Source organism: Monodelphis domestica, chromosome 7 (genome assembly GCF_027887165.1).
Source record: "Monodelphis domestica isolate mMonDom1 chromosome 7, mMonDom1.pri, whole genome shotgun sequence".
NCBI classification, from domain to species: domain Eukaryota; kingdom Metazoa; phylum Chordata; class Mammalia; order Didelphimorphia; family Didelphidae; genus Monodelphis; species Monodelphis domestica.
The window spans coordinates 262,159,823-262,182,418 of record NC_077233.1 but is presented as its reverse complement, the minus strand read 5'-3'; the positions used below and the strand labels follow the sequence as shown (position 1 = coordinate 262,182,418).

The 22,596-nt window shown below is 37.2% G+C and overlaps 1 protein-coding gene across 2 annotated transcripts in view; it reads right to left on the bottom strand.

The window, feature by feature from the left end:
• FBXO10 (F-box protein 10) overlaps positions 1 to 22,596 on the bottom strand; it is a 111,849-nt gene that overhangs the window by 43,559 nt on the left and 45,694 nt on the right. For both annotated transcript variants that reach the window (XM_056806705.1, XM_056806706.1), the window contains exons 4-5: positions 17,811 to 17,960; positions 14,085 to 14,221 (exon numbers count right to left, since the gene is read on the bottom strand). In XM_056806705.1, the coding sequence (XP_056662683.1) occupies positions 14,085 to 14,221; positions 17,811 to 17,960 (287 nt within the window). The remainder of the gene's footprint in view (positions 1 to 14,084; positions 14,222 to 17,810; positions 17,961 to 22,596) is intronic.

Sequence of the window (22,596 nt, the reverse complement as noted above, 5' to 3'; positions counted from 1 at the left end):
CGTCCAGTTGCTTATTATTCAGCCCAGCTGGACCCAATAGCTTCAGGAGCACCACCATGCCTTAGAGGAGTGGCTGCTACTGCTTTACTAGTGACAAAAAACCGTTGATCTAGTATTAGGATGCCCATTGACAATTATGTGTCCACATGAGGTAGAAGCATTATTGCTAAGACAGAGAACACAGGCATTTTCTGATCAGCAAATTACAAGGTATAAAATAACCTTGCTAAATAATGAAAATATTACTTTTAAACGCTGTTCAACCCTTAATCCTGCCACCTTGCTTCCAGACTTACCAACTTCAGGAGAACCATTACACAGTTGTGAAACACTAGTGTCCATGGCAGAAAAGCCTCGAGATGATCTCTTGGACACTCCCTTAAAGAACTCAGACCTGATCTTATTTACTGATGGTTCTTCTTTCATGAGGGATGGCATACGCTATAGTGGAGCTGCCGTAGTCTCAGAATTTGCCACTGAGTGGTCAGCTTCACTACCTTCTAACATTAGCGCTCAAGGGGCAGGGCTCATAGCTCTGAAACATGCCTGTATAATTGCCAAGGATAAAAGGGCAACAATTTATACGGATTCTAGATATGCTTTTGGCATTTGTCACTCAGTCGGGATGCTATGGCTCCAGAGAGGATTTTTAACCTCAGCTGGAAAATCCATAGCTAATGCTGAAATTATTAATGAAGTCCTTTCTGCTCTTCAGCTGCCTGAAGCCCTAGCTGTAGTTCATTGCTCAGCCCATACAGGTGGCACCGACCCTGTCTCTAAGGGAAATGACCGAGCAGATGCTGCTGCAAAGCTAGCAGCCATAGAAGGGCCTGAATTACTTCTAACACTAACAACTACTGATGACTCAAATTTATCACTTTTCTATAATGAGAAGGAAGTGGAAAAATGGAAACAGAAATTCAAAGCAAAACAGATCAATGGAGTCTGGGTGTCATCTGAAGGAAAACCCCTGCTCCCTAGAAGTTTCTATCACCAAATTTGCCAATCTGTTCATAATAATGGGCACTTTGCTACCCAGGGCATCGTGGACTCTGTTAAGAGAGTATGGATAGCCCCTGGTATAACTACCATAGCCTCTAAAGTGTGTTCAGCCTGCCCTACCTGCCAGGCATATAACCAACATGCCTTTCGTGGCAAAGCCTTTGGTGGACATCCTCTGGCTTACACACCTTTTGAGCACCTGCAGATAGATTTTATAACGATGCCAAAGGCTGGACAATATAAATTTTGTTTGGTCATAGTAGACCAACTGACCAGATGGCCGGAAGCATTTCCTACAGCCCGAGCCACAGCAGCTTTTGTTGCTAAGGTGCTTTTAAAAGAAATTATTCCTCGCTTTGGCCTGCCAGCACGTATTGATTCTGATAGGGGGAGTCATTTTACTGATTCTGTTCTAAACCAGATATATTCCTGCTTGGGGATAACTCCCCAATTCCCTGTTCCATATCATCCCCAGAGTTCAGGCCAAGTTGAAAGGATGAATAAAGAACTTAAAACTATGATTGGAAAATTATGCACTGAGACCCATTTAAAATGGCCTGAAATTCTCCCTTTGGCCCTATTTTATCTTAGAAGCAGGCCTAGAGGAGACCTACATATTTCACCATTTGAGATGCTTTTTGGACATCCGCCTATACAGGCTAAGCCTTTCTCCCCGGCTTATACATCGCTATTAGGGGGAGATACTACTATTGCTTCCTATATACAGGAATTACAGCACAAACTGCGTGAGCTACATGAATCCGGAGCTGCAGTACAAGCCGGACCACTAGACTTCTCACTTCACGACCTGAACCCAGGAGACAACGTGTATATAAAGAACTTCCAGCGTACAGGAGCAACCCAGCCTTCCTGGGAAGGACCATTCCAAATATTGTTAACTACTCCAACATCTATAAAGGTTGGAGAAAAGGACTCTTGGATTCACTGTTCTCATGTAAAGAGAGCATCTTCTGTTGAGACTGATTGACTGTATCCTATACATGCATTGGAGATAACTACCCATTGACAAGTGGAACTGTTTTATTCTGCTTTTGACACATTGAATTCCTAAATTTAATTTTTTTTCTTTTTTCTTTTTTCTCTTTTCCTTATTTTATTATTATTTTTACATTATTTTATTTTTTCCCTTTTTCTCATTTCTATGTACTTTAGGTACATATGATCAATATTAATTTTATTCTATAATATTAGTTTAAATATATATACTTGCTGTTATTATTAATACGCACCCAAAGCCAGTTACTTAATGTCTACCTGCCTCAGTCTGTAAAATGGGAACAATAATAGCTCCTACCTTAGAGAGTTGTTGTGAGGATCAAATAAGATACCATATGTACAATACTTTGAAAAACTATTAAGGTGCTACATAAATTCTAACTATTATTATCATTATTATTAGTCTTTAAATACTTGAAAAGTTGTCATAGAGAAGAATGATTGAATCTGTTTCATTTGTATCCAAATGGAAAAAACTAGCACTAGCTTTAGACTATGGGAACCTGCCATTTATTGATAATTGTTGTGGGACTATGATTAATGTTTGTGTCTGATTCTAGGAATGGGATCAAAAAAGGAGCACAGAGATAACCTGGATAATGCCAAAAGAGCTCACAGGTCTAAAAATCAAAAGACCAATCCAGGTAGGATTAATGCATTTCTAAGCCAATACTAAGGACTTGAACCTAGTGTGAGACTCGGGGTTGCGACACTTGACAGACGTTAAGATGTAGGCCTTCCTTGTATCCACACTCTTTGTGAAAATACCTACAGACAAGTACCAAAGGTTGGCTACCATCCTGGCTCCATCCATCCCTGAAAATGAAGGTAAAATCAGATGAGGGAATGACACTTCCCTAGATACAAAATAAGAATCTGGTCCTTTTTTTTCTCTCCTATAGTATGGCAACTTCCTGTAGCCTTGGCTGCAAATGGGGAAGTAAAATATGCTGCATTCTGTCCTACAGACTTGTGGGATTAGAAATTACTTAACTGGACCCTAATACAGGGGCCTGTGGAAAAAAAAATTTTTTTCTTGCTTTCTCAAAATTTGTATACATAGATTTTTTTTTGATTTTTGATACTGATTTTGAATTCTTCTTTAATATAAATATATGCATATATAAAGGGTCTATATTTTTCCCTTAATTTTTTCCCTTTTTCTTCTTTTGATTTTGTTTTTTATTTTATTTTCATTTTGTTTTGTTTTTCTTTTGGATTAACTCACACACCCCCACAACTAAAACTTGAATCCTCAGCTGGACTCAGTGTTTTTTCAACACTTTCTTCAGGGGGGATTGTATTTCATCAAATCCAAGATTTAAATTTTGTTCGAGATAAATCTTCAGAGAAGAAGCTTGCTAACTAACTGAATCCAGAGAATGAACTGTTTGCAGAAGGATATCTAAACCTTTTCACTACAGGAAGATCCAGAATGAACCTTGGGGTGTGGTTGATTGAACATTTTTTGAATGTACACTCTTATGCCAAAGGGGACTTCCCCCTAATTGACTTTTGTCAATGCGCCCAGCAAAACATTGGTTTGCTGTCTTTCTCTCTCCTGTTTCCCCATATTTACAACTATTATAATTTTCCTCTTAGTGAGTAAAAAATTTTCTGTATACACTTACAGTTAGAAATTTTTGGGGTGCAGTATGCTTATGTTTAGTGATCAATTGGGGAGAATAGTCCCCCAATCATCAGGGGGGATTGTGAATTTTAAACTAACTGCCCACCTGGGCTGTCCTAAGCCAAGCTAGAGCCAACCATTGGATTTTGTGAGACACAGGAAGTGAGGTAGGGAACAGCCTCTGGAATTCGCTCACTTCCTGTGGAGAGAGCTAGATGCCAGTTGGTGTTAGGAGCTTGGACAGAGAGGACATCCGCAGACAGCTTTCCTTCAGATCACTCACGTGAGTTAAGGACTGATTCTTTCCACCTGGGCCCTTTGGGCCTAAAACTCCCTCTGCCTTGGTCAGAGGTTGAGTAGCCCTCTTCCCTTTTCTCTTCTATCCTTCTCTCCCTCTCCTTTCCCTACTCCCAGTGTGATTAAACCTCCATAAACTTCATTCTGACTTGAGTGTTTCATTTTAGGAATTTCATAAGTAAATTCCTTGGCGGCCATTGTTCAATATTACATCAATCTTAAAAAGGTGAAAATGTTCCCCATAACACCCAGGGGTCATGGGACATCAATAGAGTCCTCGCCATTTAAAAGATGAAAAAGATAAATGCAGGATGTACACAGATAGAAAGGAAATCAAATGGAATCATATTTGTGAAGTTGAGATTTGGGCTCAGATAAACGTTAGTTTGGTAACGAATGGACCCAACAGAGAGGGAACAGCAAGGAGGGGGTAGGTGATGGGCTCCATGAGTAACTGAGCTAAGTCAGCTTTCAAAACAGGGACAGGCCCAGCCTGCCATGTTTTGTCTGTGTCTAAAAAATTCTGTGCAAGCCCTGCGACAAGATTTTAAAAACCGGGGCACTTATGGTGGTGCTACATGCGTGTCCTGCCAGAAAGACAGCTGGAAATGGGGGGTGGGATTTACGGTGTGTCTGAGCCTCTTCTCGTCCCTCCTGAGGGTGAACAGGTTGGCATTTAAAACAGCCTCCTACTTTTGTTAATGACTGAATGCAGATGGGAGCTGCTCTCATAAAGCACTTCCCCTTATGGAAGAAAGACTCTTGTTGGGGGATTTTAGGGCCTCCTTAACTGTGTTTGGACATTAATAACCAAAACATGCTGCAGAGGCCTTTGTAGTAGGACTACTAGGAGAAAGTTGCTCAACAACAGTTTATGGTAGAGATTTTCAACCAGTTATTTTGGATTGGGAAGAGACAGGGGTTGAATCATTTACAAAGAGTTTAAGTGAAGGATTCCTAACCTGAGGTCCATGATCCTTGACGGATATGTGGACAGATTTTAGAGGTCTGTTGAACTTGGATCAGGAAAAAAAAATTACATCTTTATTTTCATTAACCTCTAACTGCAGTTTAGTTCCTTTCACCTGAGGAACGCAGGCAAGAAACATTATCCTGAAAAGGGGCCAGGAGCTTCCTGGACTGCCTAAAGGATTCACGGCACCAAAAGGTTAAGATTTCCCTGGTTTAAACAAAGAATTAGAGGGCCATTTATCATGGCGTCTGATTCAAAGAAATCCAATCAAATGACTCCATCTCTGCCCAACTTCCTGAGCATATGGATATGAGGTCAAGGGGGTGGCCTTGGACTAATAATGACCAAATAAAGGGAGGAGGTGGGGGGAAAGTCCCAAGCAGATATCTGGGGGGTGAGTAGGAGGCCTCAGGCTAGAAGAGTGATCAGGGCTAGGCTGGGGGTTAAGTGACTTACCCAGGGTCACATAGCTAGGAAGTATCTGAGGTCATATTTGAACCCAGAGCCTCCCATCTCTGGGACTGACTCTCAATACAATGAGCCACCCAGCTGCCCCACTGATCTATTCATTTTTAACCAATAATAGTAGTTCAGAGAAGAGGCTTTTACTGATATGGTAGTTTCCTTGTAAGTTGACCCCAGACAAAATAAAATGGATTTTTTTTTTTGCAAAAAAGGAGTGGGGAATGCTACAAGGGAAGCTTCAATTGAGAGAGCGAGAGAAGGAAAATCACTGAGGACTGACAATGATATGAAAAAAGAAAAGAATGTTAAATAGAGAACATTTTTTAAATGACCAGCAAGAATTCATTGCATTCAGAGAAGAATTTCCTGTGATTTAGAGCTAGAAGCCCAAGAGATGATTTAGTCCAACCCTCTCACTTTATAGATGAGAAATCTAAGGATCAAAGTCCTTAAGTGACTTGTCCAAGGTTACATAGCTAGGCTTCAAATCTAGATCCTGTCTCCAAATCCAGGGCTTTTTCCATCAGTTTTTGGTTTCTTTCCCTTTGTTTCTGAAAGCTGTTTGTCTCCAAACACCCATGGTTCCAGGTGTAACAGGCTTAGTCAACAGGGAAGTCATCCAGGTAGGCTAAGAAGTAGGTATCCCACCTACCTTAAAACATTAAGCCAATGAATGTAATGTGTCAATAATGAAAAGAAAAAATATAGATCAATGAATTGGCTGTGCAACTAAAAAGTCTAGAAACTCAACAAATTGAAAATCCCCAGTTAAACACTGAAAAGGAAACCCTGAAAATCAAAGATAACAAAACTGAAAGCAAAAGAACACCCCAAAACATCAAATTAGTAAATAAAAACTAGGTACTGTTTTGTTTTTTGAAAAAAGCTAACAGTAAAAGAAGTCATTCACTAACAACTTTTTAAAAAAGAAGAGTAAATGCCTAAAGGGCTTTAAGAGACTGTCTGCCTTTTGACCCAGCCCCAAAAAGATAATAAGGAAAAAGACTTGTACAAAAATATTTATAGCTGCGCTCTTTGTGGTGGCAAAGAATTGGAAAATGAGGGGATGCCCTTCAGGAATTGATGCAGAGTGAAAGGAGAACATTGTACACAGAGACTGATACACTGTGGCACAATGGAATGTAATGGATGTCTCTACTAGCAGCAATGCAATGACCCAGTACAATTCTGAGGAACTTATGAGAAAGAACACTGTCCACGTCCAGAGAAAGAACTGTGGGAGCAGAAATGCAGAAGAAAAACATAGGATCGATCACACAATTTAATGGAGATATGATTGGGGATGTAGACTCTAAATGATCAGCCCAGTGCAAATATCAATAATATGGAAATAGGTCTTGATCAATGACACAGTGGAATTGCTCATTGGCTACAGGGGGAGGGGGAGGGAAAGAACATGAATCATGTAACCATGGACAAATATTCTAAATTAATTAAATATTTATATATATATATATATAAAGAGTAGCCAGCAGCAAAAATGAATGTGTCAGCAATGACTTTTGTGATGTGATCTGAAAGGCTGAGTGCAGTCTGGATAGTTCATTCAAAAAAAGATGGCAGAATCTTTTTTCCAATGAATAATGTTTGAAAATGACCAAATAAAATAATGCTTAAAAGGCAAAATAAATGTAATTACAAAAAAAAAAAAGATGGCGGAGGGGGAACAAAGTCCTTGTTGAGTAGTAACTCCACTGATATAGCAGGCGCCCAACAAAGCCTTCTTTACCCAACTCATGAAATGCCCATGCTTGGGCTTCTCTAAATGATGAGGGGAATGCCACAGTCATGATTTAAGTCCATCTAAGAATAACATACCTAACAATACCTAAGAATAATAATAGGAGCTTCCTAATAACAAAGCATAGCAGATAGAGTCAGATGATAATGCTGTTACATGCATTTAATGTAAATATTTACTTAATATAAATTTTAATGTTTAAATTCATAATGCCATTTTATACTTATCGATGTGCTTTCATATAAAATATTTCATCCTCACAAAATCCCTGTGCATTAGGTGATAAATTTCTGCTTCTTGATAATGAAACCAAAGGGACTTGTCTAAGGTTACACAAATGCCTGGACGTAATTCAAATAGCTTTGGTGCTCTTTTCACTATCTCACATCACCTCTTCTCAGTCATACCAACTTGTAAATCATTGCTGCAACTCTACATGATCATTCTTCACAAAAAATACTCTTTTAAAAATGGAATTTTTTATTTTGACTAGAACAAAATCCATTTTTCTCTCTCCAGTATTTCAGTAATTTATAAATACGTTGGTAGGTTCTACCTACCATCATTATTTGGTTATATTTTGGAAAATAAAACTTTGTTGGAGCCAATCTGGGCTGATGTGAGAAATGTATGTATCATCTTGAAAAGAGCAATTTTAAACTGAAAATAGTAAATTAAATGATTGAAACATGGTATATAGTTTGGTCGTGGGTGTTCAAAATTCAGACTATCAATGTTTAAATTAAGTTCTGCATTTACTGAATATTACTTACAACATTTTCATTCCTTCATGTTTTATTATTTAAATTCATCTTATGTAGTTTATAAATTTTGTCACCCGTACTTTGAAGGTTTGTTGACTATTAAAATAGACTGATTGCTCTTAAGCAAAGAACAATTAAATAGAAAAGTAGAAATGAAAACATTATTTAAGTCAGGTGCTTTCCTATTAATTATCTTTTCTCCTTAGTTCTCTGCTGACTTATCCTATGACACACCTGCTTTAGACTAAACCACTTTGCCTCTGTTAAATGGGAGGTTTTATATTTATTAAAGGTCAATTCAGAAAATTGCACATGTGAATCAGTGTGATAAATGCAGAGAAAATTGGTTTCCACACTTTTGAAGATGTAAACATCCTCACATTATGAAGCAAAATGTTAGCGCTTCTCCTCCCCTCAGATGATGTTACATCCCTAGCTACCTTCTCAGTACTGGCAACACTTTCTTTCATGCCCACCTAACACACAGGTCCTGCAGGAAGAGGAAGAGTACATATCGCCCTTCATTGCCATTTCCAGACTTTCCCTTTGCCTGAAATCACTACACAAACTCTCCTCAGCTGAGGTTTAACTAATTCAAAATTATCACCCCAGACACATCCTAGTAAAGACAGGCTCCCCAAGTCACTGTCCCTCATTTCTCAGTGTTCAGTACCTGGCTTCTGATCTCCCATCCCACCTCGATTCCTGCTCTTGAACTTCAATGTTTGTGTTGATGCTCCCTCAAACACCCTAAGCTCTCAATTCCTCAATCTCTTCATCCCTTATGCCCTACTCCTCCACTCCATCTCAGCCATTGAGAATATTGGTCACAGGGCTATTAGGTGGCACAGTAGATAGAGCACTGGATTTGGAATCAGTAAGATTCACCTTTATGAGTTCCAATCTGACCTCAGACACTTACTAGCTGTATGACCCTGAGCAAGTCACTTAACTGTCTCAGTTTCCTCATCTGTAAAATGAACTAGAGAAGGAAATGGCTAACCATTCCAGTATCTTTGCCAAGAAAACCCCAAATGAGGTCACAAAGAATTGCACCCAACTGAAACAACTCAACAACAACAACATATTGGTCATGTATTCTTTACTTATCCATTACTCTAACCAACAAATGTCACACTTCAACAATCAAAAATTCTAAAACTCTAACTTCCTGTCATTCTATCTCTTTCTATGTCTTACCCTTCCTAAACCTATTATTTGTCCCAATTGTCCTCTACTTCCTCCACCCCTAAATATTCTGTAAAGCCTTCACTCCTACTCTAATCTTACCCTCTTCCTTTCCCCAAAACCATATTATAGTTTACCCATTCAATTCTACACCATTCTTTAGTCTCAAATCGTTTGTCTACTGTCCTTTGAATACTCATAACTTGCCAAATCCCAACCCTAGACAACTTCCACCATTTGCCTACTCTACTTAATGAAGATGGAAGGAAGTCATGTTACACAAATGCATACACCTCAAATTTGTCATCTAATCTTTAGACACAGTTAAGAGCACAAGCAATCCTCCCTCATTGATTCTCTATCCCATTCTTCAGAGGGGCTATTCTATACCTTTTTTCTTTCCAAAAGTCTCTCATCCTTTTCCTTCATTTCTCTCAGATGAAGACCTCTTCTCAAACTTTATTAAGAAATAGACTCTTCCAGGAATCTATTTTCCTTTTTTTCTATATGTCAAAAATTCCTTGACATGATCCCAGTTAACTCATCTACTCCAGTCTCTGATGAAGAGATAGTTCTGTCCCTGCTAAAATCAATCCTACTACCTTGATCTAGCCCCTTCTCATCTTCTCCAAAAGATTACTTCTGAAATTATCCCTTATCTTTAATCTCTTCCTGTCCACAATGATTCCTTTCTTGCTGTCTATAAACATATTTACATTTCTTCTACCCTAAAAACCCTCACTAGAATCCTACTATTAGTTCAAGTTATTATTCCTATGTCCTTCCTTCCTCCTTTTCACAGTCAAACTCAGGGAGAAAAAAATCATCTACACTCATCACTTCTATTTCCTCTCCTCTCACTTTTCAATCTTTTGCAACCTGACTTCAGATCTGATCTCTCAAGTGAAACTTCTTTTTCAAAAGCTACTCATTATCTCTTAATTGTCAAATATTACAGTAAAAGAATGTTTGATGGCTGACAATCTGATGGCTTTTTCATAATCTTCAGCCTTCTCAACTTCTCTGGATCATTTGATATTGATGACCACCCTATTCTCCTGAATAAACTGCTCTCTCAGTTTCTGTGACTGCACTCTTTTCATTCTCCTCCTACTTTTTTTTACCTTTGTTGGTTCCAACTTTCCAAAGGGGCTATTCCACAAAGGACCCCTTCTTGATCAGAGACTGGAATAGATGAGTTAATAGGGGTGATGTCAAGGAGTTTTGATATATTGAAAACAGAAAAAAGAATCCCTGGAAATTTATTTCTTAATAAAGTGTGAGAAGAGGGGCAGCTGGGTACCTCGGTGGATTGAGAGCCAGGCCTAGAGATGGGAGGTCTTAGGTTCAAATCTGGCCTCAGATACTTCCCAGCTGTGTGACCCTGGGCAAGTCACTTAATCCCCACTGCCTAGTCCTTACCACTTTTCTGCTTTGGAAACAATATATAGTATTGATTCCAAGACAGGAGGCAAGGGTTTAAAAAATAAAATAAAATAAAAAAATAAAGTATGAGAAGAGGTTCTCATCTGAGAGATAAGAGGTAAAAGGATAGTGGGGGGAGGCTTATGGAGAGAAAAAGGAGTTGGAGTTCCTTTATTGGTTCATCATAAATGTCACCCCCTAATCCCCACAATTGTTGTCCCCTGAAAGTTCTGTCCTCAGCCCTCTTTTCTTTTTTCTCTATACTTTTTCTTTTGGTGACCTCATCCACTCCCATGGATTTAATTATCTATTTGCTGACTAAAACTCAAATATTCAACTCTGATCTTTCTCCTGAGCTTCTGACTCACATTTCTAACTGACAACTGAATATTTCAAAATGGATGTCCCATAGACAACTAAAATTCAACAAGTCTAACTTTTTTATGGTTTTTTTTATGTTATGTTAACTCATGATCTTTCTCTCTAAGCCCATCCTTTTTCCAAACTTTCCTCTTTCTGTCAAGAGCACTGTCAATCTTCCAAGTCACTCAGGTTTACAACCTTGGAGATATCATTGACTCTTTATACCTCTTCACTCCACAGAGCTAATCAGGTGACATTTCCTCTGAAATGCCTCCACATTCCTCCTTCCTTCTACTCACATTGCCACCACCACCTAGTTCAGGCCCTCTTCTCCTGTCACCTAGGCATTACAACAACTTACTCAATGGTATCTCTGTCTCAAATCTCTCCTTTCTAATCCATGCTATACTTAGTTATATTTTTTAAAAGTGCAGATCTGATTGTATCACTTCCCTAGGAGAAACTTTCAATGGATCTTTAGGATTTTATCAATTCTCATTTGGCTTTTAAGACTTTTACAGCCCGGCCCTAATCTACCTTTCCAATTTATACATTATTCTCCTTCCCCACATGCTACAGTCTAACCTTACTCAAGATATTCCAACTCCAAGATTTTGAACTGGTTGCTGTTCTACTTACTTAGAATGTATTCCCACTTCACTTCCCCCTTTTAAGATCCTATGTTTCCTTCAACTCTGCTCAAGGGCAATATTCCACATAATCATTTATCAAATCAAAGATAAAGACAACGTACCAAAATTTGTGGGATGCAGCCAAAGCAGTTCTTGGGGGAAAATTTGGATCTCTAAATGCTTATATCAATGAAAGAGAGAAAGAGCATATTAGTGAACTGGGCATACAATTAAAAAAAAATAGAAAAAGAACAAATTTTAAATCCCCTATTAAACACCAAACTGGAAAGCCTGAAAATCAAAAGAGAGATTAATACAATAGAAAGTAAAAAAACACTGAAAAAATAAATAAAGTTAGAAGCTAGTTTCGTGAAAAAAAAAAGCCCAATAAAATAGAAAAACAATTGCTTAATTTGATAATTAAAAAAAAAGAAAACCAAATATCAGTATCAAAACTGGAATGGGGGAATGGGCCACCAATGAACATGAAAATAAAGCAATTACAAAGATTTATTTTGCCTAATTAAATGCTAATAACACTGACAATCTAAGTGAAATAGATGAATATTTACAAAAATATAAATGGACTAGAGTAACAGAAAAGGAAATAGAATATTTAAGTAACACTATCTTAAAAAATAAATTGAACAATTTATAGATGAGCTCCCTTAGAAAAAAATCCCCATGACCGGAAGGATTTGCAAGTGAATTCTACCAACCATTTTAAATAACCAATTAATCCTGAAATTATATATCTATTTGGAAAAAGAAATAAAGAAGTTATAACAAATTCTTTTTATGACACAAATATAATGCTGATAACTAAACCAGAAAAAGAAAACTATAGGCTAATTTCCCTAATGAATATTGATATAAAATTTAATAAATAAACTAACAAGGAGATTACAGTTATATATCACAAAGATCATAAACTATGACTAGGTGGAATTTATGCCAGGAATTCAGTATTGGTTCAATGTTAGGAAAACTATCAGCATAATTGACTATGTCAACAAAAACAACAAAAATCATACAATAATCTCAACAGAAGCAGAAAAAGCTTTTGACATAAACAAAACATGCATTCCTATTAAAAACCCTAAAAAGTACAGGAATAAATGGAACCTTTCTTACAATGATCAGTAGTATCTGTCTAAAATTAAAAAAATAAGCATTACCTACAATGGGGATAAGCTAGAAAATTTTCCAGCAATATCAGAGGTGAAGCAAGGATGCCCATCATCACCACTATCATTCAAAACTGACTTAGAAATGGAGCAATAGCAATAAGAAAAGAAAAAGAAACTGAAGGAAATAGAATAGGCAGCGAGGAAATAAAACTGACTCTTTGCAAATGATGTGATTATATACTTGGAGAACCCTAGAAAATCAACTAAAAAACTAATTGAAACAATGAATAACTTTAGCAAATTTGCAGAATATAAAACAAATTCACAAAAATCATTAGCATTTCTACATCTTACTAACAAAGTGCAGCAAGAAGAAATAGAAAGTCAAATGGAGGTGCTTTGGGTGACCTCCATTTTTAAGCTATTAGTCCGTAGCTGATCTATACCTCTGGTCACAGCCTTAACTTCTTGAATGCAAAAATAGGATTTTTATTTCCAGTCTCATTGTAAAGTATGAAGAATTCTCGCAAGAATTTTGGAGCAGAGCAATTCCTACTTATTTACCCCTTCCCTTCCCTTATTCTTCCTTTGCCGCCACTATCACTTCTTGCCTACTCAGGCTAGAACTCTGTGAAGCAATTTTATCAAGGTACATGGTACATTTTAGCCCATTTCTGATAAACTTTTACATGTTCACAAATACAATAAAAAGGTAAAATAATTTTTTAAATGTAAACTTTCTTTTTTCAGGAGCTCAAAGAATATTCCTAGTTTAAGTTTACCTAGTTTTGGAAATTCATTTCTCCATATATCCTAAAGACTAAATCAAAGCCTATAGATATGATTAATAGAATTTCATGAAAACTATGCACCATGTAAAAAAAAATTCTCCCTCCCACTCCAAAAAGAAACTGTCATAGCATACATTTTGCTGGATCCTTCCTCTCCCACATATGAAAGGACAAATGTTCTTGGTAACACTTTATTATAATGTACTAATGTGGGTGTTTTATAGACCATTGTATTCTTGTCAGTGCAGTTAGAACTGTATGAACATGAGTCATAATTCTCAAGTAAAGAGTCAGGGTTTAAATTTATAGATAGTTTTAGTAATTAGTTTTGTTTTAATAAAACATTTTGTACTTTAATTTGTTAGAGACACAACTTGTGAACATTTAATTTTTCTCTTGTCATCTCCTTTCAATTTTACTGGAATTAAATCAATAAAGGGAGAAACGAGAATCCATTGTGCTCATGTCAGGTAGCCACCTGGTTATTTTTCATCTGTGGGAAACATTCAATCTGGGAAAATATCTGGTGTGAAACACAAAAGTTCATGTGTATACATGGGGAGTAGAGCAGTGGAGGCCATAGGAAAAGCAGGAGAGTAAAAGAGGCAGGAGAGAAAAGGAGTGAGGAGGTCTGAATAAACATACCTCACAATGGGATTTCCATTATACAAAATATAAATGCCAGCTTCTTTATTTCCATATATTTGATTGCTACGGATGATGCCTTTTCCGTTGCCAAGGACGACAATGCCTGAACGAAGGCCACTGTGTATCTTATTACACTGCAGGTTTTTTATGCACATACAAAAAGAATAAAAAGCAAAACAGAAGAAATATCAGTCATGACAGTGAGTGATGGATGACAAAGACAAAAAGCTTCCATACACCTAGACAAAGAGTAATTTTTTTAATTAAAAAAATTTATTCTGCTTGGGATTTAAAACACACAAAACCATCATAATGGACCACATGCTTTCCTTTCTTTGGCTCATCTATTGAAAATAATTTAGTCATGCTTGTCTAATGGTATATTGCTTGTCTAATTACAGATTCTTTATCTTCTCTCACACTAGAAAAGGGGGGAATGCCAATTTGAATAATCTAATAAAGATATATTCTTTAACATTATGCAAATCTAAAAGGGTGGCTCACATTTCTTTCTGATGTGACTTATGAGGGCCAAATAGTATCAATGGCAATAATAAAAAGAATAGCATTTACATGGCTGTTTAAGGTTTGTAGAGAACTTTGTATGTTATATCTCATTTGTTCTTCACAAGAACCCCATAAGTGGTATTATTAGTGCTATTTCACAGATATAGAAACTAAGGCAGAAAGAGGGTAAGGGGATTGCCCAGAGTAATGCAGATAAATGTTTAAGGTAGGATCTGAACCCAGGCTTTCTGGACTCTAAATCTATTCTATCCACCATGCCTCAAAATGTTTTGTAGTGGTTTTTTTGTTTTGTTTTGTTTTAACTCTTGCTTTCTGCATTAGTAACAAGTCTAAAACAGAAAGGCAAGGGCCAGGCAATTGGGATTAGATGACTTGTCCAGGGTCACATAACTAGGAAGTGTCTAAGGTCAGATTTGAACCCAGGACCTCCTGACTCCAGGCCTGGTACTCTATCTGTGCTGTAACAACTAGCTGCCTTTTGTTTTGTATATTTAAAAGAAGCATTAAAAGAAAAGAAAGACAGTTTTAATGAACTTTTTGTGGGTCTTTCAGGATCCTAGTATATCACCTACAAAGATGAAACACAGTGATTTCATTTTATAGGTAATACAGCATGAACCAATCAATGTAAGTGATCCCTGAACATAGGTGATAGCAGAGTGACTGCTTTAGAGCAGGACCAGTATTACATAGACCAAAGCAACGTCTTCCAAAGAAGCGGATGTCCTTTGCTTTCTCATTAGTTAATTAACAACGTGTTTGTTTTCCTTTGGACTGGGGAAAAAAGATGCTACTGAGCTATGTCCCATCCTAGAAATGCCACCCTGACACAGACTCCTGACCCAAGCTCCTACATGAGGATCAGGCTGCTGAAACCCTGAACATAGATCGGAGAAGAAAAGATCAAGGATGATGCTGTACAACGCTGAACTGCTAAAGTAAGCTGCCCCCATCTTCCTAAACAGAAGCCTAGCTGTGGCTAGTACACAGTTCTGAAGAAGAAAAGTCCAAATGAGGCATCTCTTAATAAAAGGACAGAATCTAGAAATACGAGGGGAAAACCTCTATTTTAGCTTCTGTGTCTTCAGGCTTTTAACTTAGGAACTTTCCTTGTACATTAAGCAAGGATAATCATGTGATTTCTTCACATGGTTTTTATTGATCTAGGAAGTATGAAATCAACATTAACCACTGTTATTATTGGTATTTCCATTTCTAGCGCCTTTCAGTATTCTGGACAGAAACTGTAGTCACCATAAGCTAACCTTAGTAACAGTCTTCTCTGTTCATAAAAAGACATAGAATCTAATCTCTTTTCAGTAAATGAGGGGAAAATTTATTAAATAATAGTTTTAAAAATAAAAATTCTCATTTCAGAAATGAATTCTCCAACAGCAGGGCAGAACGTTTTCCAGGATTTGACTTGCTATGTATAGCCAAGAGCTTTCCTTCTCATTTGCAATGGTAGTTTTTGGTTCTTACTGAGATTCCTAGAACTTCTAAAGATTAACCAAACATAAAAATCATTAAGCCTGGTCCACCCTTTCAGAAATGCATTTTCCTACCATCCAAAAGAATTTAACTCATCTAACCCTTTTATTATTCTCCTCTGGATCCTGGAATGGGATAGTGACAGTTATTTCTATCTATAAAAGTTTCATGTTTAAAGATAATAGAATTACACAATTTTTTAAATCTTTCATTTGTGCCTCAAAGGGGGGGGGGCTTAATTTTTCCCCTTACTTCAGTAAATATGTATTGAGAATAGATGCTTCTAGACAACTCTAGAGAATGTTTTTATAATTAAGATGGAACAAGTTTGCAGTTCAAAGAAATGAATCATGTTTCTATTTGGTTTTTTAAGTCCTCATAGTCTGGCCCCTTTTTACCCTTCTAGTTTTGTTATATTTGATTCCTTTCCATAAACTCTTTGATCCCAAGGTACTGGCCTTTTTGCTGCTCCTCATACAAGGTACTCTAGCTCCTTACTCCGTATATTTTTATTGGCAAACCTCATGTTTGGAATATTCTCCTTCCTCATCTCCACTTCCAGGCTTCCCTGGCTTCCTTCAAGTGCCTGCTAAAATCCTACCTTCTGCAAGAAGCTTTTCCTTGTTCCCTGTAAAGTAACTCCAATTGATTCTGTTTATGTCTTGTTTATATATAATTGTTTGTCTGCATATTGTCTCCCCTATTAAACTATGAGCTCCTTGAAGGCAGGAGCTATTTTTGCCTTTATATCCCCAGCAATTAGCATAGTCCTGGGCTCGTTGTTGTTGTTGTTGTTCAGTTGTTTCAGTCATATCTGACTCTTTATGACACCATTTGGAGTTTTCTTGGCAGAGATTGTATAAATTTACTATTCTGTTTCCCTCTCATTTACAGATGAGGAAACTGAGGCAAACAGATGAACTAATTTGCCCAGGGTCACACACCTGGGAAATGTCTGAGGCTAGATTTCAACATGACTCTAGGTGTGAGGCTTTATCCACTGTATCACCTAACTCCTCTTGGGTGTATACAGCAGGAACTGAATGCTGTTGACCGACTGACTAGTTATTATTCCTATTGGTATAAAACCAATTCACTCTGGTTTCACAAAGCCTGTGAAACTAATGATCTTAAGGCAGGAGCTAAAATCCTAAATGTATTTTTCTATAACACTGAATTGACTTTTTACTTGAATTACTGATCTGTCTCCCTTGGATTTAAGTGTCCTTTACAGGTAGGGAACATTTCTTTCACAAATACTTTTAACTTGGTAGGCACTTAAGTATTTTAAATATCTTGAAAATTAAGTAAAGGAGGAAAAAATAATTTTAAAAAAGCTTAATAAAATAAGAATGAGAAAAGAATGGAGCTTAGAATTGCCCTGCAACTGAAATGAGAAAAATGAAGAAAAAGATAAGAAAGAATAGAAATGAGAAAAAGCTAAATAAGATGAAGAGTCTGGAAAGAAAGAAACAAGAGAAAGCGTGAGAAGAGAAAGACTAGAGAAAACTGTGTGTGTGTGTGTGTGTGTGTGTGAGAGAGAGAGAGAGAGAGAGAGAGAGAGAGAGAGAGAATATCACAGAGAGAAAAATGGAAAGACAAAATGAATTTACAAATGAAATTTTAAAATGTTAGCAGAAACCAAAGAAGCCTGAGAGTCAAGTTCTGAAAAACGTAAAGGAAGAAGAGTAAATGGAGTGATACCAGTATGAATGGGTTGGCTCCCTTTCGGATATCCACACCAGCCTCCGAGTTGGAATAAATGTTATTGTCAGCAATCAAGCCTCCTGCTTCCAGTCGCAAAAATATTCCTGATGCTTTACAATGGTAAATATCATTCTTTAGCATGATGATCTAAACCAGAGAGAGAAAGTATTCTTTATTGTTCAATTATAAAGCTCTAAAATACATGACACACTGAAAAGTCTAGTCCTTCTCTTACCAGTTGACATATCTCTGAATTCTTTAAAACATCTTTTCTTCTAATGTTTCAGTTTAAGTGATATATTATATATATATATGTAACATATATACATACACATATAGTATGTGTATATATATATATATATATATATATATATATATATAAAATCTGGCTCTAGTTTCCAAACAAAAGCATTTTTCCCACTCCAACCCACCCCATCTTCATTCTTTTACTCAGAACTATGGATTCCTTATTACCTTCTCGCCAATTTCTTGAAAATTGGATCAAAGTTTAATGTTTACTCTATATTTATCTATAGATAGACAAATGGAAATGCTATTTTTAAAACGAAGCCAAACAACCATTTTTTAAAGATCACAACTTCAAATCATGCAGCCTAGCTGTGAACTGATGGGACCCAATGAAGATGAAAAGAGTAGCTATCATATGGCTGGAAAGAAGATGAGGGATGTGATAGGATGGGAGGAATTTTCTGAGCAAGGGCACTGAAATGAAGTCAGAAGCAAAAGGCCCTTAAAAACAATGGCTGCAGCCTCAAAAACAAAACAAAATAAAACACAGTGTTCACCTGTACACTGTGGAAAATTAGAAGCCACATCCACAAATAGTACTCAACATCAGCAATATTTATGGCACATTAAATATGGAGATGTTCAGGAAGGCAATCATTTATTTTGAGTTACTTTGACATTGCTATATCATTTTGGAAAATCATCACTGAAATGTAGGTTGAATACAAACAGAATGGTCATCCTAATCCTAACCTAATGAATTGCTTTTTGATTATTGGTATTTCTTTGTGAAAGATATGATCTGTCCATGATTGGAGGAAAAAATTTTAAATAAACTTGATCCTCTATAATTATCCAGCCCCAGACTGAGTTTTATCCTCCTGCCTCAATCCCCAACAACCTCAGGTACCTTACCATCTACCCTTCTGCCCCCAACCCTTTTTCACCTCTGGCTCAGCCCCACCCAAGAACACTGGCACATTGTTTGGAAGACATGATGCTACCTTTCCCTTCCTTCTTTGCCAAGGTTGCTTGACTCCTCAGAAGGCTTAGATGACATGGAAACCAACAACTCTATTGCTTCTAGAACAAAATTGCAGCAATTTAAAGGTCCTCCCAATCTGACTCTTGTTTGTTTTTCCAAGCTGATTCTATAACTATTTCCCCCTCACATACCCTAAGCTCCAGGCAATGTAATTAACTTGCTGTCCATCATAAATGGCATCTCTATTTCTCACCTCTATGCCTTCACACAAACTGTCTCCCAAATCAATTAAATACTTTTTTTAAACTGTCTCCCAGTCTCTCTCCTCATTTCTTGGAATCCCAAGCTCCTTTCAAGGATCAACTCAAATGCCACCTCTTTCAGGTGATCTTTCCTCACTGGTCTTGAGGAGGCAGCTGATGATAATAATTGGTTCTCTATCTTTAAGCTGCTATGCATGAAGGGTAAACATAGCAGAGACAATACCCCCCAGAGAGAGTAAGAATTAAGAAACTTGCAAATTGTTCTTTCAGGGCTAATGCTCAAGTCCTCTTAATTTAATGAGAAATGTTAAAACTACAAATCATAAGCATTAAAATATTTCCTGATTAGTTAGAATTTCTGTCAAAGGTGCCATTATAATTTCCCACAGTTTTTAATTTATCTTCATTTAAAGCTCCATGAGGAAAACTGATCATATTCATTTGAGGAAAAAACTTGAACATTTCATATTATGACAGGAAGAATTTATCATTATCAGGGGGCAGCTGGGTAGCTCAGTGGATTGAGAGCCAGGCCCAGAGACAGGAGGTCTTGGGTTCAAATCTGGTCTCAGACATTTCCCAGCTATGTAACCCTGGGCAAGTCACAACCTCCATTGCCTAGCCCTCACCACTCTTCTGCCTTAGAACCAATACATCGCATTGATTCTAAGACAGAAGGTAAGGGTTTAAAAAAAAAGAATTTATCATTATCCAAAGAAGCATATTCTTGAAAAAGAAAAGCTGTTATTACATTCAGTATTGTATAGCTAACCCTAAATTTTCCTTTTTAAGTGGCACATTTTGGACCATACTACATCTGGCTAGCTGGATAAATAAATTGCTGCTTACTAGCATTTATATAGCTCTTTAAGGTTTACAAAGCATTTTACATAAGTTATCTCTTTTGATCCTCACAGAAACCCTGAGTATTAGATGCTATCATCAATCCCATTTTATAGATGAGTAAGCTGAGCCTGAGAGAGGTTAAGGAACTTTCCCAGGGTCACACAACCCAACCTTTGAAATAGTCTCTTTTATCTACTATCTTTTTCACTGTCAGTTCAATTTTTCTGAAAATAAACTCAGGTCAGAGGAGTCTGGTTCATTCAAACTTCCAAAGAACCTTGTTGGGCTTGAGAAATGCCATCCACAGATTTTCAAGGCTGTTCTGTCTCACTTACCCTTTTTATTTCAATTTTTCCTGAAAGGTACAATGATTGCCTGTCAAATATGACAGTCAAATCAGGAAGCTTTGCAAATGAGGTAAACTACAAAAGTCATAGTAGGAGAATAATAACATTTCAGTAAGAGAACAAATTATGAGCACAAGAGCTTATTATGAATGAAAACCAAACAGAGATTCTAATTAATCTCACATAAGCTAATGAGACATTTGACTGAGTTCTATTTGATATAGATGATGTTGTTCATTCACAACTCTGGAAATCATTTGAATTAAGATTGCTAGACAAGTTTTACTTCTGATAGAAGACAAATTCATTTCTGAAAGCATTGGCTTGGCCTTTCTCCCAAGCAATCTTGAGAATGGACTGGATGAAATTCAATTGCTCACTGATTGACACAAAAGATAAAGTTGTTTCCACACTATATCCATACTGTGGCTTAAGAGTATGGGAATTTGTTAGTGCTCCTGTGATGTCACAGTAACTCGGCTCCAGGGAGACTCCAAACTAGGGTTCTGCTCAGCGTCTGAAGTGAATTTCTCTGACATTCCATGGATTTTACCTGACTCTTGAGATTGGCCCTGTTCATTTCTCCATTTAGTCAGTCATTTCCTAGGTAAATAATCTATGAAATGCATATGTGAAATATTATTAAATTAAGGATGCAACATTAAGCAAATTTTTCAATTAAAGTTAATTCATTCTCCAGGACACAACTAAAAATGAGTCTTATTTAATGGCTGGTTTTAGAAAATTATTCTCATCAGTGTAACTGAGAATTCACAAACATATCTACTTTGGCCTTGGAGAAATCTATCAGTGTGTCCTTGGACAAATCATTTAACTTTGTTTACCTCAGTTTCCTCATTTATAAAATGATCTGGAGAAAGATACAGCAAACCCCTTCAGAATCTTTGCCAAGAAAACCCCAAAAGGTGGGGACAGCTGGGTGGCTCAGTGGATTGAGAGCCAGGCCTAGAGACAAGAGGTCCTAGGTTCAAATCTGGCCTCAGACACTTCCCAGTTGTGTGTCCTGGGCAAGTCACTTGACCCCCATTGCCTAGCCCTTACCACTCTTCTGCCTTGGAGCCAATACACAGTATTGACTCCAAGATGGAAGATGAGGGTTTAAAAAAACAAAAAGGAATTGTGAAGAGTTGGGCATGTGCATAAAAGACTAATCAACAAAAAAACTGTTAAAACCACTAAGTGCTGGGAGGTAGCCTATAAATTGCTTTTGAATGGTCTCATTTTAATGAGCAACATGTATCAGAAGAAAAATTAAATTATCTCCTTTTCTTTCTTATTATAGAGATGATTCATTCAATTCCTAATTAAATGATGAATCAGTCATCCAAGATCTCCTTCCTTATTTTCTTCCTTCCCCAAAAGGGTTTCCAATGTATCCACTGATAGTTAAAATATCTAATGATGTATCAACTGAGGTTTCTTACCTCTTTTTCCCAATCCCAAAAATCTGCCTTGAATAATGTGGACAACTACCTTCATTTCACTTTGGCTGGTCTTTATCTTTTTTTTTTTATATAATAAGAAAAGAAATCCTTGGATTTTATCAATTTCAAAGAGCTGAGTCTGACTTAGTCAAAACTGTGAAGCAGGCAAAGTGTATCCTCCCTCACCAGCCCTTCTGTATCCCATTGTTTTCACAAAGATCTGGTAAAAGGAATTAATACTGAAGTTTTATTGACTTGATATGATATCCATAAAAGGATTATCTACATTTTAACAGAGGTCTCCTAGAGGGGGCAAGACAACAAATGCAGTGAATCCTTTTTGACACTGTGGTCCCTTGATCTACTGGGTACTCAGGGATTTCCTCTAATAGCTCCTCAAATCACACTTTAATGATGTAGATGAGTGATGGTGAGCCTTTTAGAGACTGAGTGCCCAAACTGCAACTCTCACACCACGTGTGAGCCCCACCATCTTACCCCAGACAGGGGAGGGAGGAAGAGGTCCCATTGTGCTGCTAGGTAGAGGGTGGGCCATGTGAAAAATGTCCTCAGTTGTATGTGGAGGGAGGAAGGGAGCAACCCCCTCAGGCACACATGCCATAGGTTCACCAACATGGATACAGACCT